The 27,191-nt window shown below is 32.4% G+C and overlaps 1 protein-coding gene across 1 annotated transcript; it reads left to right on the forward strand.

Moving 5' to 3' along the window:
* Positions 1-68: 68 nt before the first annotated feature.
* On the forward strand, positions 69-27,191 carry LOTGIDRAFT_116991 (hypothetical protein; the record flags this gene model as incomplete). The annotated part of the gene is made up of 4 exons (XM_009055706.1): positions 69-253; positions 19,254-19,521; positions 25,787-25,933; positions 27,111-27,191. 4 exons carry the CDS (start codon positions 69-71, stop codon positions 27,189-27,191), a joined length of 681 nt encoding a protein of 226 aa, XP_009053954.1.

Raw genomic sequence — 27,191 nt, forward strand, 5'->3', positions numbered from 1 at the left:
CATTTTTACCAAATATGCAGCTACAACATCCAGGACTTGCAGCCTCTTTGCTGCCAAAGCTTCATTCCATGGGCAGGAACCCATTATTACCAGGTGAACTCTTTCCACACCCTGATCACTTTCGGACAATGAGAGGGCTAGAGCCTCCGGATAATGACGTTCAAGATGACCCTAAAGTCGACCTTGAAGAGAAGGATTTATGGGAGCAGTTTCACAAGTTTGGTACAGAAATGGTCATCACAAAATCTGGACGGTAAGTTTAAACTTAATCATTTATTTTCTGTTAATTTTCATGTTTATTAATATTCAACTTTGATGTGACCCAATTGATGAAATTTCTTTGTATATTAATGTAATGGTAGATTGACACAAGGAAACCAATTTTAAGTGTCAAAATTTGAAATATTATGGTTGGGGCTTCTAATATTTTTATCACCAAAGTGCATTTTCATAATTCAGAGAATTTAAAGCAGTTATTCCATTCAAAATGGGCTCGTAATGCAAATTTAACAGCCATAATCTGTGGTTTTCTTCTTATAACCAAACTTTTTTTTCACATTTAAAGAATTGTACAGTACTATCATCAAAGAAGCGTATTTTTTGCATTCTGGAAGGAATCAAAATTCAAGATTAACAGTCAAAATATTGAAATATATTGCAATATGATAAGGGATTTCTAATATTTACCAAAAACTACAATTTACATCGCTTAATTTTACTTTCTTGTCATTTTATATGTCTTAGATTTTTTTAAGAACAGTAGATATGACATTTAACTTAGTTCATTGTCTATTGACAGTAGTACAAATTAAAAACTCCAGCTTAAAATCGTATATAATTAATTCATAAGGTTTCTACCAAATAGTGTCATTTCTATTCCAAAATACAAGCTGTTTGCTTTTCCTTATGCAGCACCAAGTGAGATGTTTCAAAAACTAAAATAGATATACACATTTTATTACATAACGTTCATTTTTATCGCATTTTTAACGTTTTTTACATTGTTTTTCAACTTTTCCATTTTTCTAAAAGCAAAAATGTATGATTTGATGTACATATTATGTTATTTATGAATTAATTTGAAATATTTATAAAGGAAAACTTTAATGCAAGTTTATAGATAGGTAGTAAATGGTTCAGAAAAACGATTTTCATCTTGATTTGGTTAAGGCATTTTAGTTTTATGGATCTTCTCTTTCTGACTTATCACATACATTTTTTCGTTCCATAATATCCAAACGGTTAAGGGGTTTTATCAATTTGAGGTGACATAATTAGAATATAGCATTTTAGAGTTCGTCGTTCGATAAAACACCTCATCTTCTCGGTCCAGAATTCAATATAAATACGTCTTAATTGTATTGTATTTTATTCTTCTCTTTTTTCTGACAAAGACACTTGTAAACCAGCACAATGTCATCTGATTACTGCATTGGTCAATGTTCTGAAAACTGAAATTTGAAAAGATGCTTTATCATGATCAAGTTGATAAACATACTCGCTTATGGATAGCTATTTCTAGTTCAATATACTTTAATTACGGTGGCAATCAGGCCAAACTTGTTCAAGCTGTTCTCTGGTATAGGTTTGGCCACGCAACGAACATAATATTTCGGCCAAATGATTGCAAACAGTTCTACTTATTGATTAGATTCATAAGAATCATAAGAATTTATGATTGTTAAATAGTGTTCTGTAAGCACAGGTTTCATAGTGACGTAATGAGTATATCTGAAACAATTGTGATGCCATGTAGGATCATGGATCGTTAGACCTTATGAAATTAATCTGTCATATTTAACCACTTGGAGCAACGTTATCTTCGCTGGCGTAACTATTGGTCCGTTGAAATTGGTGTTCGAAAGAGTTTTATGACGTAAATTTTGAAAAACTTTAACAAATGACGTACAAAATGACTTAAAAGCTTTCTTACGACGCTGTTAGTTAGTGGCTTAGGCTATGTTTTCGTTTTGAATATCTCGACTAAATTAATAATAAGTTTTGAAATGGTTCTCTTTCTTTAAATTTTATCGTTCAAATAAATGTGTATTAAAACATATGTTGACTCTCTGACAGAGACACCCAGTTGAAAAAGCCAGGAGATCATGTCATGATGTCCTGGCTGCCGTCAGCCGAGTGTCTCATTCAGAGTGTATTCAGCAACTATTCTCGTCACCAACGCTAAGTTTGCTAAATTAATCATTATTGGTTAAGAGTGGTTTTTCAAGGGCTTGTAAAAAGGTTTTTCAAATTTTTTATGGTTATCTTAGACATAGTTAGCGTCGATATGCACCATCAGACGTCTGTGGTTCCTGCTATTCCACTAAAACTAAGCGTTTGAAGACGTCACTATTACAAAGGCCTTATATAATATAAGCAGATTTTGCACTAGTGACGTCATCAAACGCTTGGTTTAGTGAAATTGTAGGAACCACAGTCTGTTTGAATATGGAAATGGGGCAAATTGATGATATCATTGTCCACGATATACATAAAAAGAATAGAAAACCTCTTTCAATACCGCTCTGTACATTTTTAAACAATGATATTTTCAATTGCTTATAATGCATATACCAAATTTTGAATATTTAGATCTTATATTTGGCTTTACAAAAAATTAAATATTTAGTTTAGACTTTGTTGTATTGATTATTATCAATGATGTGTTGTAATGAATAATTAGGTATTTCTGATACATAACTTGCAAAATAAAACTTATGCATGCGTTTCACATGTACTGCATACTGGATGGACGATTCTTTGATTTTCTATTCAACTAAAATACTCAATTATGACCGTGAAACCTTTTTGAAAATATGCAATAATCAATTGTCGTTGTCTATATGCATAACCTAGACAACTATTTGCTTTAAGTTTCGACTTTATTTCATTCGAATCAATCCTCTGGCTGTATAAGTAGTAATTAAAACAATAAATGAGTCGTCTTCATTAATCAAAAATCATAGTTGCACAGGAATGGCAAACAGCGAGAAAAATGCACACATTAGAACGACATCAATAGTTCTGGTACAAGTTGGACACTTGTTTGCCACCTGAATAACGTCATCCTGGTTTTCATAGCAACACAACACAAAAAATTCAGATTTCACTTTACTGGCTTGTCTATAAATGACATGATTTTGATAATGAATGATTTTGGATTTTAATTGCAGTGGGAAGGCTACAATGTTTACTATTTTAGGACTCTAGTATGGTATGATATAGGGCATGATTGTCGACCTGATTACCCAAAATACCAGAAGGAAGCCTCTTAGTTTTATCACTCTGAACAGTTAGTAATATCTTTCTCTACAAATGGTTCCTCAAATTTAAGAATCATCTCCCTCTTTTTTAGTTTACAACGGTGATTCGTCCTTTTGTACTTGGTGCGAGTGTCATTTCATGTATTGCTTTATATAAATAAACTCTCTATTTTATATGGGCCAGAATTAGGTCCAATACACCAAGGTGACATGGTCCTGTCTAACATTCAGTCCAGGGGGAAAATTTGAAAATTTCTGGAGATCCTACATGTTCTGAAGACAGGTGTTCAATGGTGAAAGTTTGTGGATAATTTACTTGAGCATTGTCGAATTATGATATTTCTATCATATTTAAAACCTAATTAACATAATTAGTTGGATTTGGAGTGGATTGGAGAACTCAATTAAAATCTCATTTGTCAAAAAATATGTCAACGTTCAAAATATGGGTATATAAAACGTCCATATCGTTGAGTATGTTTGATCAAAATGCAATTATCATTTGATAATCGGTGGCCTATTTTGATAATTGGTGATCTCGTTTGATAATTGGTGATCTTTGGATAATTGAGGATATTCAGATTCCTTGTTGCCAACATGCAAAACATAGATTAATCAGCAAAATAAAGATTGGTGTAAAGTCATAGGCTTTTGCTCAATTTGTATTTGAAATTTTTGCGATTTGATATTTGATAATTTGGTAATCGTTTAGTAATGTCCAAGAATCACAAAAATGATTTGTATAGTATAACGAATCAACTTTACATCCCTTTCGGAGAATCCACGCAGCAAATGATATATATTTGGTTCATCTAATACATGGTTTTCAACCTTTCTCATTCAATTATCCTCTGTCAGGGCTTTGCACATTCTTTATTTCACTCTTTAGTTTCATTTGGCATCTATCCTGCTTAAAGTAAATCTAACAAAAATCAGCATCCCGACGATATCTTAAATGTTCCAAGTTATATAATACTTCCGAAATTTTAATTTTCATTTTGCCGACATTTTTTTTTTTGAATGATGAAATTGTTACTTCGATTTGTTCTTTTCACAACCCCTGGTCCCCCACGAAGAAGAGTTTTCCATTCTACTTTGCTGTAACTCATCTGGTTGACGGTCATATATGCCTATACCTTTTTTAGTGGTTTGATGAAAAAATAGTCAAGATAACAAAAAGAAAGGACAATGACAATGCTTACAATGAGAAAACAGCAATGAAATAAGGTTGGCGTTATTCTTTTCTAATTCATTTTCGTATTTTAAAATACATATGTTATTGTGTCAAGATAATTTTAGGCCAAACAGGTGGCTAATGGTAACTATTATTTTTTCAAATATCTCCACTTTTTCATAAAAGAAATTCTTTGTTCATCATGAAAACTTTTCAAACAGGTAGTTCTGTGTTCATCATTTTAAATCAATTTATGATGTAGCCTACATGGTTCAGTTTTTGGAATTTGGAGATTCTGAGTTATCAGAATTTGACACAATGGTTTCTGAGTTATCAGAATTGGATATAATGATTTCTGAGTTATCAGAATTGGATATAATGATTTCAGAATATCTCAGAATTTGACATAATGATTTCTGAGTAATCAGAATTTGACATAATGGTTTCTGGGTTACCAGTTATTGACATAATGATTTCAGAATTCTAAAAAATTGACTAAATGATTTCAGAATTCTCAGAACTTGACATAATGATTCCAGAATTTTCAGTATTTGATATAATGATTCTAGTGTTATCAAAATTTGCCATAATGATTTCAGAATTCTCAGAATTTACAATAATGATTTCAGAGCTCTCATAACTTGTCATAATGATTTCATAATTCTCAGAATTTGACACAATGATTTCATAATTCTCAGAATTTGACACAATAATTTCATAATTCTCAGAATTTGCCATAATGCTTTCAGAATTCTCAGAATTTGCAATAATGATTTCAAACTCTCAGAACTTGACATAATGATTTCTGAGTAATCAAAATTTGACATAATGGTTTCTGAGTTACCAGTATTTGACATAATGATTTCAGAATTCTCAGAATTTTAAATAATGATTTCAGAAGTCTCAGAATTTATAATAATGATTTCAAGCTTTCAGAACTTCACATAATGGTTTCAGAAATCTCCGATTTGATTTCAAAGTTCTCTGAATTTGCCATAATGATTTCAGAGCTCTCAGAACTTGACATAATGATTTCAGAATTTTCAGAATTTTACATAATGCTTTCAGAATTCTCAGAATTTGCAATAATGATTTCAGAGCTCTCATAACTTGACATAGTGATTTCAGAATGCTCAGATCTTGAGATTGTAAAACCTAATTTCTGTATCAGCTATGCAGAGAGTTTGGAAGAGTCGCTATTTTGCACTTAACATTTTTTGCCTTTTGTTGAAAAGTATCACAGTCTAAGAGAGTGTTGATTATGTCAAATGTCCGTGGTTCTAGCCTCAGTCGCCCGTAAAACTTCAATAAGATTCTTCTGATTCCAGTCGACTCGGTGTAGAATGCTAGAATGTAAAGGGTTTTGGCCAAGGACCAGCTGGTAGACAGTATCGTACAGAAGCTTTTACCTTTGTGAAATATGGTTGTTTCTTTCTTTGTGTTTATGACAACAACAACATAAGGAAAAGTATACCGCGCCAACTGTCGACCTATATTACAATATGTAAAATATTTATGCATATTTGTAACATTTACTTAGACAAGATAATCTGGCCTGTCATAATTTTAGAAAGTTTGTCACGTAAAGTAGCTAATGTAAAGCACCTTTCCTATTTTCAAACACCTTTTTTTAGTATATGAATTGTGAAAACAAAAATAAAATGTGTCATCTTTCAAACCAATATAGACTGACTGTTATATTTGTGGATTTTCTCTTTGGTCTTTGGCTTAGATCGAGAAATATTATCAGTTAGGTTTCCCCTGTCAGTGATGGTTGACGGAAGTACAAAAAATGGGGTGTCTGGATCCCTCGACACTAAAAAAGTTTTTCCCAATTGCACACTGAGAATAGAATGTTGCAGATGCAATGGTATACAACAGTGGTTCCAACCTTTACACCCCTGGATCAATCAACTGGACCTTTCACACCCCCTAAAAGGTTCTCTCTCAATTCAAAACAAATTCTTCTCCTACACTAGTTGGCCACACCCCTGACACCCTAGTCCTATCAGGGGATGAAAACACCCCAGGTTGAAAACAGGGGGTATACAACAACATATTAAACGTATGTAGTTTGACCTACCTATTCAATTTGGAACCCTTCTTACAATTCATAAAAGGGATTGTAAAGAAGTTTTCTAGAATTTGTATGGGTATCATGGACACTGGTAGCATCAGACCTGCAATACCTCTAAAACTAAGTGCTTGATGACGTCACAAATCGCGAAAAGCCTTATGTGATAAACCATATTTAGCGATTATGGACTTCATCAAACACTTAATTTTTTATGGAATTTCAGGAACCACAGATATCTGACTGAAAAATGGAATAATGCAAATTGATACTATCAGTGTCCTCGATTCACATAAATAATTTAGAAATCCCTTTATTATCTTGGGGTCTTCTTTCTTATGTAGGCCAACAATTTTATTTTCACGAATTTTGTCAGTAATATTTTCACGTATTTTCCTAATAGTTTTGTGCATCTGCCCTAGTTAATGGTTTGACCAAACTTCTCTGTGCAGGTTTTGACTGATAAAAGACTAAATTGGTATCTAATGACACAGACACTGACAGTTTATAAATCCTCAAACTATGTGAAAATTACTATGTATCCTTTTGATGTAAATACCACAAAGCCAACAAAACTTACTTTTTATTACATACATACAACGATCAAGAGACCGTGACCTATTTCTGACCCGAATAGACCTATAGCAGATTAATCAAAATATTTTGGATATGTAAATATTTTTAGGTGTTGCTTTTTCAGTGAATATGAATATTTGTTTGATCATCTCAAGATTGGGTTATAGACTGAGATCCAAGGAGCTCCAGGTTGTGTACTGGAAGAATACAGCTAGGTAATCTAAAAGAGATGGCTATTGCACCTCGCACGGTATGGCACTGATGTCCGTCTTTGATACTGCTATTTGGAAAAGAAAGTTAAACGTTAAGGTGTATTTCATTCCATGAGATCACCCATCAGTACCATCAGTTGCATCGAAACAGTTGTAGCATCAGCATTATCGTCAGCATTATCGTCAGCAGTAACATCAATATTGTCTATATTTTCATAAATCTTTTTGTCCATCGAGTAAAACTACCATGTATCTTTTTGTTTTGTTTTCTAAAATTAAATCATACAATGAGATCCTCATCGCTTGTTCTGTCCTATAAGAATCTCGCATACATTTTCTTCTTCTTCTACGAATACCAAGTAGCTTTTTTCCAGATACCATGATGTTCTCAAAAGATCACTTACATTAAGTTCCTCATCCTGCATAATATCAACCACATATCAAATTCCGTTTCGTCTTTACTGTTGATGTTGCATAAGGATCTCGTATAATAGGTTATGATGCCTGATGTTCCAGACGGACCCTAACTTCTATTTCTGTATCCCCTTTTACTGATGTTTCAGAATTATACTGAATTCAATTTCTTTAAGTTATTTACTGCTGATGTTCCAAAAAGCTCCTACATATAAACTTCATAACTGCCTTTTTTGCATAAGTTTCTCACATTGCATATTTTCTCATTCCTGATAGTGCTGTCGAATATTTCGGATCTTCAGAGATGAACCCCATACCACTTCTTATGCTCCGGTATATGTACCTTGGTACCTCAGACACGTTTTCAAGACAACACCAAGTACAAATTGCAAGTAATTAAAAATTGAAACAGTTTTTAAAAAGTTACTCCACTTTGTTCTGAAAACCTTCTCAAGTGAAGCTTATCCTATGAAATATAGATACTATTAGCGGGTAAATAACATAGAAATGTCACAAGGGACTGTGAAGGATGATATGATTCTGTCACAAGACAAAAGACATGTTCTCAGGCTTTCTTACAGGCATTCTAGTTAGTTGAAAGGTAGATTTCAATTATTCATCTTTCCTATAATGCTGAAGTTTTATAATTACTAAGTACTTTTTGCTTTTTCTTTTCTCTGTTTTTCTGACTTTGATAACAGTAAAAATTTAATGTTGCAAGTGGGACAAACATTTAAAAGACACCAAAAGAATTTTTCTTTATGTGAAATGAAACTTTTCCTTTATACTTTATGTATAGCTAGTCAAAAAATTTCAAGAAAACAAGTTCCTTGAAAATGCACACAAAACAATAGTATTTTAATTGATAAATGTAATGATTATGTAATGATAACATAAGTGTTTAGTATACCCACGATCAACCGTACGAACCCCGAATCCATAGACTATGCCTCTGAAATAATCGCCAACATTTTAGAAATACTTTTAAACGCCATGATTCGTCATTTACCGTGTTTTATCTGGATTTTGAAAAGATGTAAATTGTCTTCAGAAGTACTAGAACTGAACGAAGATCGCATAATGCCTTCAAATATATCTCATACTAGAAATTTCACTTTCTTTTTCTATGTATGTCTTCTCTCTATACGAGTTCCAAGAATTGACGAGTCGTCTTTTTAACTTTTAAACGCGGATAATTCTGGACACACATGGATTTGAATGGTGAAATTTCGATGGTGAGTTGTGCACACGATTATTGATTAGCTAAGCTAAAACAAATCCGTTTCTGACACTAAGTTGCGATTGGTCAAACGGTTGACGAACCTGTCCCTTGAACGTTTCGGAAAATTGGCTCTTCGACAATTGATAAGGTGAACTTTACACAATAAAAAAGTAACATTGATCAACAAAATGGATTATTTCGTTTAAATTCGAAAAATATGCAAGAAATCGACGATATTTGTGTAAATTTTGGTACGTGTTCAATATATATTCTTTGGGAAAATAACAGTTGTTGTTTTCCAGAACAAAAGACATTTCTCAACTTTTTATATCTTTTTCTTAGCCCAAACACAAAAAATCGCACATTTTGTGTGAATCTGAATTGATTAATGTGACGTCATATGTAAATAATGTTTGCGTTCCTTAGCAACCTATTCAGATGAGTTTATTTAACGAACATTACGAATCTATATCTGTACGTAACCATTTTTTATAACTATTTCAAAAATTGGTGCTGAAAATTTTTAAACAATGGAAAATGACTCGAGAGTCATTGACTGAAGTAGTCCCACTTTTATATACTCCTACTTTTTCTATCCTAAACAAAAATCTTGAGTAACTTTTAAGTAATCAATTCACTAAACTGGCTTGACTTTTAGCGATTGCAGTGTAAAACGCTTTTTCTTTCTTTCCTTATCAATAGTAAATGGTGGTGAACTGAAGTGTTAAAATCCCGACAATTACTGTCAAACATTGCAAAAGTCAATTACCATTTCTGTTGCATTAATGGTAATATTTATATACTTTATTTTTTAAAGTTTAATTATATTTTCCATTCATTTTGTGTCAAGCATAAAGATCCATTGTTTCGGCTTAATGCATATTTAAATGAGACAAGCTTTGACAGATTCGTTTCCAAAGCAATAAAAGTGTTTTATTTCTATATGGAATATATAAGTATAGCCCTTGGTAGAAAATTTCAGCAATTTTGCATCATCAGCAATATTATCGAGTATTGAATCACTTATTATCAGTAATGCTTTTTGAGTAACTTATCATCAGTAATGGTTTTTGAGTAACTTATCATCAGTAATGGTTTTTTGAGTAACTTATCATCAGTAATGGTTTTTTGAGTAACTTATCATCGGCAATGTTTAATGAATACTGAGTACCTTATCATCAGTAATGTTTATGGAGTAACTAATATTCAGTAATGTTTATGGAATAACTTATCATCGGTAATGTTCATTGAATCACTTATCATAAGTAAAGTTTATGGAGTAACTAATATTCAGTAATGTTTATGGAGTAACTAATATTCAGTAATGTTTATGGAGTAACTAATATTCAGTAATGTTCATGGAATAACTTATCATCGGTAATGTTCATTGAATCACTTATCATAAGTAAAGTTTATGGAGTGACTTATCAGTAAAAGTTTGTAGAATACTGAGTTATCATCAGTAATATATGTCGAGTATTGAGTGACTTATTATAAGTAATGTGTTCTGAATATTGAGCAAGTTATCATCAGTAACATTTATTAAGTATTAAGTAACTTACCAGTACCATCTATTTAGTTATGAGTAACTTGTCACCAGTAATGTGTTCTGATTATTGAGTAAATTATCATCAGTAACATTTTTTAAGTACTGAGTAATCTACCAGTACTATCTATTGAGTATGGAGTAACACTTATCATCAGTAATGTCTAATGGATATTGAGTAATTTATTATCCGTAATGCTTTTTGAATATTGAGTAACTTTTTGCAAATAATACGCATTGGATATAGAGTAACTCATTATTAATAATATCTCTTGAGTAGCCTATTGAGATTTATCATCAGTAATGTTTTTTGAGTAATGAGTAACTTATCATCAGTAGTGTTTATTGAGCACTGAGTAATTTATTATAAGTAATATTTATTAAGTTTTGAGTTTCTTATCAGTACTATCTAATTTCATCATATCATCAGTAATTTTTCCAGGACGAGGGCTATAGGCTTCTCTTTCTCCATTGCCTAATGCCGAGGGATCTTGAACGTGCACAGCATGTAGCACACGGTGTCTCGGTTGTCCCGTTCAAACGACTGGAGGCTTTTCTAAAGTCAGCCCCTCCGAATAAGAAAAAGCGTTCTAAGCATTACACGAATTATGTATTACGAAAAGCATTACCATTGTGTCGAGACAATTACCTGGGGCTTTGGCATATCTACTGTACATTACATTATCTAGGACTGAATCTATTCTGTATAAAAACCATTAGATAAATTGATATCAATAATTTATTAACTTTTAATTACATCTCGAGATAAGGTGATTACGTCATAACCTGAAGCTATCCGATATTAGTAAGAACTTATTAGCGGTGAATTAACATTGAGAAAGGATTCGAAACACTTAGCAATGGGTTTCATTTTCAAGAATATATTCATGAGTTATTGGCGGTCCTATGACTGTCCTAACTTGTAAACGATGAATTATCATTTGGACAAAGCATCGATATCTTAGAACAAAAGGGTCATTTTTATTTGATTATTCCACCTTTAGAGCGCTTTTTTAATCCAAGACATTGCGAAGCTAACAAATTTGCTAGTCATTTCTGAAATGTTAGTTCATAGAAAAGAGATGAAAACAATTGCCAAATATAGCAAATTATGACCAACTTTTAAAATTTTTATTATTCTTTTCTCAAATAGTAGGTGAGTTACTAACTGGACGCAAATATATCATTGGGCCATGTTTGAAGATAGTTCGCATACATATATCCTTTGTTACTAAGTTCTGCAAAACAAACATATTTTAGAGAGGTTTACTGGCAAGAATAAACTTGAGCTTTATTGAGTAATATTGTGATCTGAGCTATGTTACTATCTATGCATATCATTATTTTCAAAATATCTATATTGTACTCCATATATCAAAATTAATTTGGTGGCAAAAATATGTACAAGTATACTGTCATGTAAAGCATATATCTTATAGGAGAGAGTTCATGTGTCAGAGAGGCAAGTTAGTAAACAAGGGTCACAATATTATGATACTGTTTACCGTTTGACTTTCAATCACGCAGGTCATATATTATATGTGATAAACACCAACACAAACATTACAACGATACTAATAATAGTATTATTATTAAATGAATTATTATTAGTAACATTATCATTTACATTATGATTAGTAAATTTAGAAAGGATTACTAAGTAAATATCAAATGAATTATCATTAGCAAGCTTACTAAATGAATTAGTATCAGTAACATTATCATATAAATTATCATCAGTAAATGTAAAAAGAATAATAAGTAAATTTCAAATGAATAACCATAAGAAAACTTATCAAATGAATTATCCTTAGTAAAGTTTTAAATGAACATTATCATACTTAATAAGAATTATCTAATGAATTATCATAAGCAATATTATCAAATGAAATGTTATTAGTGAATAGCATTATCCATTACAAATCCCCTGTTTCTACACAAATCGCTTTAATAATAATTATTATTATACAGAAAAATAACTCATTTGACCGCAACATTACGTTACACCGAATCGTACAAGCATAGTTTATAGTTGATAAAACAACGATTTCTCCCTCTATTTAGAAAAAAATCAAGAATGATTTAACAATTTGATCATGCAGGATTATATTTTCAAGCTAGAGCATTTAAATAGCTTATCAACCTGCATCATAAAGTCGTTTCCCTTTTGTCATGATTTCAACACAGCAGGAAATAAAAATCGTATTATTCACCTTCTTGGGATTGAAAAAAAAAAAAGAAAACTGAAATATACGTTTCGCAAAACGAAATCCGAAATCTGAAAAATTTATATCCCAATGACATGTCAAAATTAGAATTGATATGTTAGTATCACGACAGTGTGCAATATGGAAATTTAGTCAGACAAGAATATATTTGGTTAATTGTCTTAACTGAACAATGAGAAACTTTTTCCATGTCAGACCTTCCGACCTGTATCATACTAACAATAAATAAAGAAATATAAATGTATGATTATGAAAACTAATCGGTTTTTAAAAATATAAGTAATAAACAGAGACAATAGGTAATATATAATATCAGTCAAAAACTTCCTGTATATCATTAAGCTAACTGTGTCATACTCCTTATTATTGTCTGGGCTAAAAACAAACAGGTCTGTTAATATTACATTTTTAAGTCATTTCCTTATATTTTAAGCGTTTACTGAATTTTTTAATTGCAAATTTTGAGAGATACATAGGTGTTCTGTCCCGTGGATTTGTCCTTTTAAGGATGGTTTTTGACAGGTAGCATTTTGTAGATTTTGTCCAAAAACTGACAGATTACATTTGTCGATGTTCCTCAATTTTATTCATTTTGTATTTAACTTAATGATTTTTGTCATTTGCTTTTCCGTTTAAACCTATACAACATCTGTATTGTAATATACCTTTTTCACTACTATGAATTTCAAAGATATGGAACAAGTCTATTTTTGTATTTGATATACCAAATTCGGTCTGCTACATCGAACTTGACTTCATAACATCATTTGCGGATTCCAAAGAATAACTAATGGTTTCTCAGTCCCTTTTTCATGAAAGAAATTCATCGTATAATTTGTACACCTAGATATAACCTTAGGGTTTCCAATAGTATTCAATCATTTCGTTATTAAAACAATTTTTCTGAAATTTAAGACTTCGAAATTTTATAATTAGTCTGAGGACCTCTTATAAGCCACTTTCCACAATTTATGAAACTGGTACATAGAAATGTCATATTTGAATTAAAATCGGGGTTATTTTTTCTGACTTTTAATTATTCTCAATTTCCAATAAAAAAAACTATATAATTACAATTGATAAGTGCATTTCTATCAGTGTTCAAAATGGCCGCCGTTACGTCTGCTGTTAAAGCGGTTTTAAGTTCATTAACAAGCTACAACTATTGATTTTTGAACAGTTATTAGTATTGTCGTCTGCTACAGTTCAAAGAAACATGAAGGCGGGAACGACAAATATGAGATGATTATTATCCTAATAAAGCCATTCAATTTATTTCAAATAACATTTCGTCTCGGAAGCCGATTATTCTAATATTTGTACTGAGCCGTCAGTGTACATATGTCTCCCTTTGACAATTTGAAACGAAATCATTTGTACTTATACTAAAGATAAATAATACTGTGTTACTTTAAATAGATTTATTAATAACCAACTATCTGAATAGCTATTTCCTAATTTTGTTGACAGTTATAATTCATGAATAATCATTATGCATATTTCTTAAAAAATGAATATACTAACCTCAATTGTGTCAAGTTTAAATATTTATTATTAACTCTGTTGAACTCGGTTTTAATGCCATTTTGACATGTAAAAAAATCAATGTTAAATTTATACATCTGTGATGTATCTGCATATTTTTAGTTTTTAAATGTCATGCATATTTATAACATTTTGTGAATGTTTGTTTAATATAGTGAAGTTAAAATATAAATAAATAAAGAAAATATAATAAATAAATAAATAAATAAATAAATAAATAAATAAATAGATAAAAATGATAAAATGATAAGTAAATGAATAAATGAATAAATAAATATGATAAAAATGATAAATAAATTATTTATTATGAAAAAAGTGATAAATAAATGATAAATAAATAAACAAATGAATAAATAAATATGATAAAAATGATAAATAAATTAATAAATGATAATTGTTTTTTTTTTTATTGAAATTTTTCTATTTTACTATAAATTTCCTAAATTGTTTTAACTTCAATATTTCAATTGATAGTAGAACTGTTTGCAAATGACCCAAACATATTTTCGTCAAATAAGTCGATCAAAACTTTTTATTGCCACCATAACTGTATAAGATATCCGCACTTAAACTGTTTTCAAAATTTTAACTCGTTGATATCAACGAATTATGTTTCATGTTGTATTTGTGATTTTTTTTTTTTTTATTGAATTTTCTGGTATATCGTCCTTTAAAAACTAATGGCAAATTAAAACTTCATTAGTGTATTTTTTAAAAGATTGCCAAGTTTGATCATTGAAATGTAACGAGTAAATGTTCGATATGTAGCGAGTATAGTGTGGCGAAGGAGATGAAAGCCATTGATTCTTGTCTCATTATCTTTGTCTTTCATTTCCTACCTTTTTGTTAAACGTTCTAGGCCTAATTATCTCTCCATTATTTATAATATTGACTTGAATAATTTCAACTTGTTTAAAAAAATTCTTTTCATTTGCTTTCTGAAAGATCTTATCTATTATATTTGTATTGAAATGTAACTAAAATTGTTCGACAATTAGAGAAATGTTGCAGCGGAACCATAAACGCAGAAGATTGGATATTAGCGGAAAATCTTGTGTTAGAATGAGATGGGAATCTAGTGCAATTTTATTGTAATTTCACCGATTAATCGGATGAATAAAAATAACCCTATTTCGAAAATGAGTACTTATTAATCTATAAGTACAATGTCGTTTTGTAGTTAAATGATAATGATAACGACAATAGTTATGAAATGGTGATGATGATTACGACAATAGTTATGAAATGGTGATGATAATAACGACAATAGTTATAAAATGGTGATAATGATAACGACAATAGTTATGAAATGGTGATGATAATAACGACAATAGTTATGAAATGGTGATGATAATAACGACAATAGTTATGAAATGGTGATGATAATAACGACAATAGTTATGAAATGGTGATGATAATAACGACAATAGTTATGAAATGGTGATGATAATAACGACAATAGTTATGAAATGGTGATGATAATAACGACAATAGTTATGAAATGGTGATGATAATAACGACAATAGTTATGAAATGGTGATGATAATAACGACAATAGTTATGAAATGGTGATGATAATAACGACAATAGTTATGAAATGGTGATGATAATAACGACAATAGTTATGAAATGATGATAATGATAACGACAACAGTTATGATGATAATGATGATAATATTAATGATAATGATGATAACTGAAATACACTTTTGTATTATTGTAAAAAAAATATTTTAAAACAGTGCTCTACTAATAGTAAGGAGTTATACATAATTACAAAAAATTCCCACTGTTTAATAAATAATGCTCAATACATCAATTGAAGAGCAATATAGAAATATTAAAACAGAACCTGAAACATGTTGTTACTCAGATATTCACGCTGTGCGATCTCAGACAACTGAACTATTTCAGCCTGCGTCCCTACTGAAATAAATATATATAAATCAAGGGAGGTTATTTTAAATAATTATTTTCATTACATTTACAACAGAATAGGTCAATATTATGTAATAACCAAGATTAGGCAATCAAAATACTCTTTACTTTTTTTTTAAATCCGTCCGGATGATTGAGTCAATAACATAATGACCATATTTGTCAAGAATATTTAATTTTTTTTAAATCTGACATTGTTAGATTTCAGTCATAAGATTTCCTCTGAAATAATGTATGAGCTTTCTCTTCTCCAGAAATGTGATTTGAAAATAATAATTTTCATAAAAATAACCGTATTAATAGAATACAGGTATCTGAAGCAATCGATTGTTTCATTGGCTTCATTTCGGTTAATAGTCAAACCCATTTCTTTTATTTCATATCAATTTCTAAACTTCAGACACGTTAATTTCTCATTTACGAGTAACGTTATTGATTTCATTGGTATTCAATTTATATTTATGGTATATCTATATCAGACCTAATGAAATGAGACATATTGACGAAATTTGGGTCATATTTATTACCTTATGCATGACTGGTTTACTAAAAAACACAATTCATGTAAGTCAATATATAAGCATAAAAAACGAAACGAAATTCCTGACAGCCAAGTTCATTAAATAATTAATTGGCCTGCACACAAACCCTGATTGATGTCACCATATTTGAGACGGAAAGATCGAAAGATAAGCTTCGCCAAGTCACATGGAACGAATTGGTATACGGAAATCATAAACCTGCAAGTTTTTTTTTAAGTATTTATGTAAAGAAACGTCGACAAAGATAAGCTTCTGATAGTTACGGAGTAACTTTAAAACAATTGCACCATCAATTACTTTTCTTACGTTTTTTATTATTCATAACACGACAACATTGTGAAATAAAGCCAAAAGTCTTTTTCATTATGTTCAAAGTTGTTTACAGATCATTGCATTGTTCTTGGTGCATACTTTCATTATGTTTAAGTGAGTATATATAAGCCTCGAGGGACCAAATCACAACAAACGTAACATTTATGACTATTTACTATTAATATATTCACTGTTTTATCCTTAGACGACCAAGGTTGTGACTATTACGACTAGTGATCTTACCGTCATCCAATGCAAACATCATTGAAAGAATATTGTTATTGTTGTTAAAATATCAAACACAGAAAAAATATGAAATTTCATAGCATTACATTACATACGAATTTTAAATGCGATCCAATACTGATATTCCTAGTAAAATACTTGCAGGTCTACAAGACATCAAAACCTGGCGTACCGTTTCAGATGACACCAGTTAGCACCCCGCATCCCCCAACCTTCTTACTTTAGAAGCCACTAAATTAAATTTCCAGGTTGTCCTAAGTGAAAAATATATTTTCCGGTCCTATAAATAATTGAGGCAGATTTCCTATTCTGCTCTTTTTGAAATAAGTTTTTACTGCCATGGTCAAAATGCATGAACGAAACAATCCAGTTCAAAACCAGGAAGGTTTCTGCAATCAATGTCACTGTAATAGCAGATTCACTTACCTACCCATAATAGAAAACACATTAACATAATATTCCCCACACATATTATTTTAATAGAAACATCACTCTACTCCCTTGTTATGTATCAAACCGTTGTTTTATGGCTACCCCAGACAAAATTCCGAGACAAACTTAAATAGTTCGATTTGATCAAACTTTTTACACCCTTCTATTAAAATTCGGACAATTTCGTTATTGCCGTTCATGACCATTAGCCTACTGTAACCACTGTTTTTGGTCTGGAACACTTTAAAAAGATCTTTAAAATAATAATATAACAAAACATTCTCGTTCAACAGAATATATGATATCACGTCGTATGGCATTGGCAAGTCTACACCAATTCGGATAATCGAAAAAGAGCCAACTGATCTGCTAAATGTATGCCATTACACACTGCATAGTGTATTACAGGGGCCGAAATTGAGTGCTTAAAATCAAAGAATACATGATTAAAACTAACTGAATATTTTTAACAATTATGGTGTAAAAAAGCAAAACTTATTCAGATTGAGTTTCACAGTGCCTTGTACACATTGGGTAAGGGTTGGTTGACTTCATGAACAATTTTAACTCGTATGATTGCAGACAGTTCTGCCTTAAGACAACTATAAACCTGTAAGGAATGTCACGCAAAGTGCTAAAACTCAGTTGACAAATCCGTCGATTGTTAATTCATATAACAGTTTTCTTTGAAAGCCAATTTAAACTGATCGGCGACACCTCGGTCGCGACTTGGTCAACATTAAGGAGAGAATTCGCAATTCGCTATGAACTGAGACCTAAAAACTTGAGCCAATACCTGTAGGTAAACATCATTTCTCAACTCTATGTCTCCAAGAAATTTTTCCTTTTACAGATATTTCAAGAAAAATAAGATATCTTTTGTGAGAACTTTGATATATTGTGTTTGTTTGGGACGATCATTATTCACGTGTTCCTTACTTCCCACAAGTAAATCGGCACTTCTTTTAGCTTACCTATGTGGATATGCCAGCAACAAAGCTGCAATGGATATATAGTAATAAAAAGGGACTGTAAAGAGATATTCTAAACTTTTAATGGGTATCGGATACTGATGTCATCGATCTGCATTATTCCAATTTTCAATCAGATGTCTATCGTTCTGGAAATTCCTAAAACTAAGCTTTTTATCCCGTTCCTATCGCAAAATGTACCAATATTATCCAAATCTATATACAGCAGTGACGTTATACAAAACTCACTTTTAGAAGAATTACAGGAACCACAGACATCCTGACAGAAAATTTGAATCGCGCAAATGATTGCTATCAGTGTCCCTAGTACATTCTCTTTAAATTTTATGGCTAAGAAATTTGACCAACATATACTTTAGAATATTCTACCAGTTATTTCCCCTTGAGAGGAAAATTCATATAAGAAATGCTATCGTCTATGCTATGGTTATTTCCATTAAGAATATGCCGGTTTTTTTCATTCTCAAATGTAGCTATCGTGGGCTAGTTGTCCGTTTGATTCTATGATGCTTAATGGAAGTTTCTTTCTATTTTCAGACGAATGTTTCCACCTTTTAAAGTGAAGGTCTCAGGATTGGATAAGAAAGCTAAATATATTCTACTCATGGATATCGTAGCCGTTGATGATTGTCGTTATAAATTTCACAATAGTAAATGGATGGTTGCTGGAAAAGCGGATCCGGAAATGCCCAAGAGAATGTATATCCATCCAGATTCACCAAGTACAGGGGAACAATGGATGCAGAAAATTGTCTCGTTCCATAAACTCAAGCTTACAAACAATATTTCTGATAAACATGGTTTTGTAAGTTATCATTTCGTAAGTTGATTTTTAGTATTTTTTCTTCAATGAGCACACAATCGACTGTCTGCTGACTCCAATGCATCCTGTCCCTTTCCATAGAAGCGTCTGCGGAATCGCCGTTGGTGATACTATCATATTTTTGCCTTCAACAAGATGATTACATGGTATTGTTTCCAATGATAATAGCTGCGTATATGTTCTTTTAAGTAAGGCAGTTATTGGAACCAAGCTTAAGCATCACTAAAGACACTAATTACAGCCTATTTAGTTTAGTTTTTTGGTATACGGTTAATTTAGTGTGTAGTATAGGACAATTCCTGTTTTTCAGGACTATTGCGATCCATCGTCCACACTCTAAATTGACTGAGAAATTTGTCACTATTTAACAATCAATATCTATTGGGACTAAACAAACACCAAGAGAACCAAAAACATTGTTTGATATTTCAGACCGCCATTTTGAATCGTTGCCAAAAATCGACTTCATTACGGTTGCCGTATTATTTCAGACATGCGCAATTATGTACAAATTTTAACGGTGGTAAGAAAATATAGACTGGCGCCAACGATTCAAGCCAAAATGTTGGGAAAATTTCATTTTTTGGACGAAAAAATATGTGTCTTATTTGTTTCATTTCGCTTAAAGTTTGAGTCTGAGGTCGAAAAACAATCTGGTGATTTGAATTCTTGTTTCATCTTTTGTTTGTCGGTGACAATGAAAAACAGCGCGGATATAACGTGTTAAAGTTCTCACATAAGGTTTGCGAATTCGTGCTTTCAGTTTTTCCATTTTCTCCACTTTTGTGTGTTTTTGTTATTTGGAATTGTCAAGTGTATTTGGTTCTAATTCTGACAAGTGAAATCGTTAAATGTCCTGAGCAAGTGTTACAAACCAACTAAATCGGCGATTGAAAAGCTAGAAGAAGTGGCGGCTGTTGACCTTTGGATTTGGGTGCAACTGTATAACTGTCAAGTTTGAAATTCAAAATGTGCAGCTCTGTGAAACCGCCATTGGCACAAGCCCCCAATTAAGTGTCTGAGAGGGCTCTTCACCAAGAAAAATGTAGAAAAATATAATTTATGGTGCCTCCTGAAGAATATATTTTATCTTATACAAAATTATAATTTATTATTACTTATAATTTGTAAGAAGTGAAGTGGGGGTTCAATTCGGGGTACAAACCATTTTCTAGGAAGGCAAATGTCCCCATGTACCCCCACGGGTGTCGCCACTGAACACCCTTTCCTTTGCAGCCGCCAATTGATGTGTCTGTTTCATTTAAGAAGTATGATGACTCAACATTTGAAGCAAGAGAAGCACAATGTAGATTTTTTGTAAAACAGCGTGAGAAAGTTTACCTTTCGCTAACGAGACAATGGCCTGATGATGGGTTTCTTACAAATAGTTTATCGATCTTTTACATTTACAAAACAAGATTCTGAAAAAATATATCTCACCGGAAATGACGATATTAATCTATTAAAACTGACAACAATGAAATGTAAGCTAGTCAGCAATTGAGATGAAGTTAAATAGATATATCACTTCCCACTCATTTGAATCTTACGTTACCCAGTTTTGGTAAATTGGGTATAAGATCTATTTTCGTATGCTGTAAATATACAAGGGTTTTCATAGATAATGGCTTACATCTAGTGACGTAGGCCTTAATTTAAAGGATATTCAGAATAAGAGCCCGTCCCACATCTTCCACAGAAAGACACCCCACGAACCTCTTCCATAGAAGACACCACACGAACCGATTCTACAGAAGACGAACCGCTTCTTATGAATTTGAAGACACTCACTCGAACCTATTCTACAGAATACACCCACTGAACCTCTTCAGAAGAAGACATATACACGAACCTCTTCCACAAAAAGACACCAAGGAACCGCTTCAGAAGAACACACCCCCATGAACCTCTTCCACAGAAAACACCCCAGAACGGGTTCTGAAGAAGACACTCACACCAACCTATTTTTATTGAAAGGACATTCACACGAACCTCTTCTTATACAGAAGCCATTCACACTAAATTCTTTATACAAAACACTCCCACGAATCTCTTCCACAGAGGAACCCACCCCCTCTTGAACCTATTCCACCAAAGATACAAAGTTCTAGATGTGGCATTTGACATTCTGGATAATACTGAGAATTTAGAAACTCAATTTTATTATTTATAAAAAGAGGACTTTCGATTGTGTATTATTTTCTCAAGTGCACATTTTCAGTAATGTGTTTACATGGGGTATATTTCGCAATCATTTGTGTTCATCTATTTGAATATAACACATTTTGCTTGTTTCTTTGCGCCTTTCCTTCTTAAATTCTTTAGAATTGGGTGTGAATAAGTGTCAGTCGATACCGCGACCTAAGTTGACCCTTTTAATGTCAGGAACCCATTCACCCCTCAACTGTATTAAAAATGTGACATTTCTTTGCTCAGCATACATGTTTGTTTATTCGATTCATAGCTAAATTACATTTGGTTTTCTGCTTAATAGGCTTTTAATGGGTTTAGTAATCATATGACGGTCTAATTCATCACGTAACAGCAAAGTTCGTTATCCATTAGTGATGATAGACATGCACCTACATATTCATGTGTTTAAAAGGATTAATAACGTTAACAGACAAACTGAACAGTAGCCGTCAAAGATATCTACCTTGTCTCATACCTCTAGTTAGAAGCCACAAGGATAACAAGTAGAGAATCTTGCCCACTCGTTGGTCATCGGCTACAGTGGCGTTTCAATGGAGAGGCCCAGAAAAGAGGCTGGCCCCCCACTTTCAAACTTTGTATCAATTTACATGGGAAAGCATAGCCTGTGGCCCCCTTGGAAAATTTTGTTGCCCCTGCTCTTCCTCCTCAACTAATGTTTCCTAAAAACGCCACTGCTCGGCTTGCATTGATCTCTTCAGGATATATTAGTGTCCATTTACAGCTCGGTCGACTGGAATAATGAGGAAGGATGGTTTATTCAAGATCACCAAACTTTCTCACGCCTTCCGAGATTGTAACCTATTGTCGCCATTTGTTATATTATGACGTCAATATTCTAACGGTCTTACCGACTGTAATGCAACTCGTCCTCATATTTCAGACTAATTGTCAAATTGCATAACGATAATTGAATCTTATTTTTTACGAGCAGATTATGTCAGTGGAACATGAAAAAAAACTTGATAACCTACACGATAAACTTCAAATATCGTTACTGGATAACCGAGGTTATTCATTCAACCTTTCCACGAGTACTGCAAGTCTCGTCGCGTGCCACGAGAAATTGAGATAACAGTGGAATGGCGGCGAGAACTGATCCTATCCGAATTAGTGCCGACAAAATCGTCGCCAAGAGTCTATCGTATTTAAGTACATAAGACGGAAATTCATATTTGATATGAAGTGTTGCATTACTAGAAATATCCGTTTCTCTTTGTACATGTTTAAATTTGGCACATTTTGACATGCGTGAGAACTTTTGGAAAAATATGAATGAAATTCCGCACCTAAGTCACAGTAATAAAAATAACTTTTGGTAAGATTTTTGTTTAATGAGATTTTGTTTCTTACAATATAGACAATATAAAGGGGGCCATACTCAATCGAATAAAATCGCAATGATCATGTTATCGATTTTGAAGGAATAAATGGTGAAAATCTATTTTTGATAGTCTGCATTTTGAAGAATATTGTTGAGTTGCTGCACACAATCAGTGAGTACACCATAAGCTCTATGTCAAAAACTACATGTCCAGAAAAGGATTTTGTATCCAAAACGCACGTCGGCAGCATTGGTTGCAGTTTTTAAAGAAAGCGTACATAATATGTTATTCATGTAAAATATATAAATTCACAGAAAACTTTTTAATTGGTAAACTCCGTGTATTTGTACATATTCACAAATTAAAGTTCGTATTTCAGAAGTATTCGTTTCGTATCTTTTTCAACCGACCTCACCTTTAGTGCGAAACTCTGTACGACGCCTGTCGGGATTATTAAAGATTACAATCGACAAAACAAATGAAACGAATTAACATGTCAGGCGTCGATTACGGTCAAATAATCGCACCCAAACTATTAATTAACCTTCAATATTTGAGGAGCAATGTAAACGTATAGTTAAACACAGGGAAAGAAAAAATCCCAAGATTTGTGGCTCCATTGGTGGTTTGAAGTAATTACTTGCTGAACGTAGGGTAATTGTCTTATTATTCTTCTGCATTTATATGAAGGTTTGTTTAAAGTCAAGGGGCAGATTGTCGAAGTATAGCCGAACGTTTTGTTTTTAGATAAAGATTGCTTTATTAGTTGATATAGCCTAATATAAATTTTCTGAAGTACAACCTACGCCCAATGCCGAATCACAGCCAATGGTTAAAAATGTAGAAGCGACGACAGTACATTTTTCATTTATTGTAGAAGGACCCGATACTTAATTTTTATACTGAAAAATGTTATTGGTATTTAGCCCCAATCAGTTGGTATAATAAATAACCAGTTACTTTATGCCATCAAAGAGTCTGGAACATTTTTACAATGCAGCAACAAAAAGGAATTATTCAAGTTCTACCACTGAAAATACTATTGGCTAAATCTCATTTGAAAAACATTTATTCATAGACAAATCAGACCCGGATTGAGTTGTTTCAGTGTCAGATAAGCACGTGAAGAATTCGTAACGCCATCTAGATGATTACTGTCGATGTTCGTCAGATATGAAAGGTTAATACCGTCTATTATAATGGAACTTTGATGCCATGTGGAAGCTAAAAGCCATTTTCGTGTTTTATGATTAATAATCTCTTGTCAAAAGAAATATGAAGTTGGATTTAAAGAAGCGGAAAGGCAAGTGATAGCTAGACAGATTTCCTCGCTCCATGGCCGCCATTTTTCCGCCTCTTTAGTGACGTTCTGACGAGAAAAGACGTGAATTTAACGATAAAATGCGATAATACAGCGATAAAGTCGTCAGTATCGTATTTGGTTATTACAATTTGACAGACTTTTATCATTTGTCTTATCTTGAATATCATCGGACTGCTACACATTAAATTCGACTGAATACTTTAATAGCACTCGTAGACATTGATAGACTCCTTTATCCAGTTTCTTTGAATATCATGAATGGTAATGACTGCTTCCTTTAAAGTAGAAGTCAAGTAGATCGTACCAATAGTTTAGCATATAATTTCAGTGCAGATTAGTTGGAAAAATGATTCACTTTTTGGACGTGGGCATTACATAGAAAGTTATAGAGGATACTCTTCTGTAGAAGCACTGGCCAAGCTCACAAGACGGGAACATAATTTTATATCGATTACTTAAAGTTATACAAATTTCTTTAGACATTTACTATATAACTGAGGTTCTACAAAAATTTTAAGATATAAAGAAATAAAACAGTCGAATTTGAGCTCAAGGTAGCAAAGCGAATCGGAAGACGATTAGACGGCAATATCACTTTAATATCGATATGTATATGGTCTCTTAATTACAAGATAATGAACTTGTTCATATAGAAAGTTAATTAAACCCAGAGAAAGGCTAAATTAAGGTTAATTTCTAACACAATAGGCTAGTCTAACCACGCATACAATCTTCCGATACTGTCATCTAAAATTAATTGGTGTTGATTTTCCCACTCTTCGATCAGATTGTTTGACTTTAAGTGCAGTTCAATTTGCTGTAGATGGAATAAGATTGTATATTTATTACAGTTCACATTGTCGTTAGCTTGTTCATTGGGTATAAAGTGCAATTCACGCTGTCTTTGACTAGTTCATAAAGTTTAAAGCGAAGTTGTCGTTGTCGTAAACTAGTTCATCAAGCTTAAAGCGAAGTTGTCGTTATCGTAAACTAGTTCATCAAGCTTATAGCGAAGTTCACATTGTCGTTAACTAGTTCATCAAGCTTTTAGCACGTTCACGCTGTCGTTGACTAGTTCATCAAGCTTAAAGCGAAATCGATATTGTCGAAGACTAGTTCATCAAGTTTTGAGCACAGTTCAAATTGTCGTTGACTGGTTTATCAAGCTTTTAGCACTGTTTAAATTGTCATTGATGGAATTAAACGATTTCAATTTCAGTTCATCAATATAATTGGTCATACAAATGCTAGAGAAGGGAGAATTTTGAGTAAGATTCTCATCTTAAAGTTGTCTTAGTCTGTAACATGTAGTGGACCACTTTGTCCGTTTGATCATTACCAGTGTGGCTTTATACTGGGTGTTATTAATGTTTCCTTTTCATTTCAGACAATATTAAACTCGATGCATAAATATCAGCCACGTTTTCACCTAGTGAGGGCAAACGACATCTTGAAACTCCCCTATAGTGCTTTTAGAACTTATGTATTTAAAGAGATGGAATTTATCGCCGTGACGGCCTACCAGAATGAAAAGGTAAGAAGACATATTCCATAAACACACTGGTCATTATATCCATGTTATTACTGCGTTCCTTTTATCATGATTGGGTTGTATGAAGTGAAAACCATCAATGGTCTTCAAGCCATTACGAACTGCGTCCAATACCTTGAGTGCAACCTCAATCTTTCTTGTATAACAGAAGTAAATGCAGCGATTTGATTTGATTGTACGCTGGGGAATACAGCAAAATGCAGCCCCCGATAACATGCGCAACCAAATTGTTTAGTCTATCTTGCTGCAATAACATACTGCTGTCAACAAGAAAAGGTGGCTATTGCAGTCAAGGTATTGGATGCAATTCGCAATATCTTTACATTATTAAGAAGCGATCATGGAAAGGTTTTTTCGTTGAGTTTGGAAATTGAAAAAGGGTAGGCTATTATTATAATTGTATAGACAATATTTTTTTTGGCGTTATCTAACGTATCGAGCGTTGAATTCCATTTTGTTTCGTTTAATACATCGAAAGAAAATATCTAAACATATAAGTAATATTGAAACGTTAAGTTGGTCATTCACTTTTACAAGAACAAGCAATGTGCATGTTCGTCACACATCACGCTTTTTCAAGTTATTTCAACTTTAATAACATTGCCATTCAACGCCATAGTGTTTCCGATTTGAGCACTTGAACTATCCTTGTGACATTTCTCGTCACATCTAGGTGTTTTAGTATTATTTGCTGATTTTGCAATTATTTGCTTAGAAACACTTAGATTTAATAGGGGGCTTTTGTTTTGATACGCCCACATTATATTGTAGAAACATATATGAGAATAATAGGCATATAGTTCAGTTTTTATCGTCGAAAACCACCATGCCTATAATTTCACTAACAAATTGAATCTCAACACAGGAAATTATGCTTAAAATTACAGTTTCGGTCAGAACTGTTTGCAAGTATCGTATAAGAATGCAATTTGATGTCAAAATCATTTGTGTTACATTTCGAGTGCTTTCAGAAAAAACCAATTATCCAAGGACCCGTGTGCTACAAGCTGATACCTTAAAGACTTCTCAACAGTTGATAATCGTAAAATAGTAGGTGATATAACACGACGTTACGCGTCTATAAGCCCAATGAGGTTCAAAAAGGAATGTAGTATTTCAATCCCTGTCTTTTCTTAACTTTAACTTTGATTTTTTGCAGATAACACAGTTGAAGATCAACCATAATCCATTTGCTAAAGGTTTTAGGGACACGGGTGGTGGCAAGAGAGAAAAGAAGTAG

This window comes from Lottia gigantea (assembly GCF_000327385.1).
Source record: "Lottia gigantea unplaced genomic scaffold LOTGIsca_25, whole genome shotgun sequence".
Classification (NCBI taxonomy): domain Eukaryota; kingdom Metazoa; phylum Mollusca; class Gastropoda; family Lottiidae; genus Lottia; species Lottia gigantea.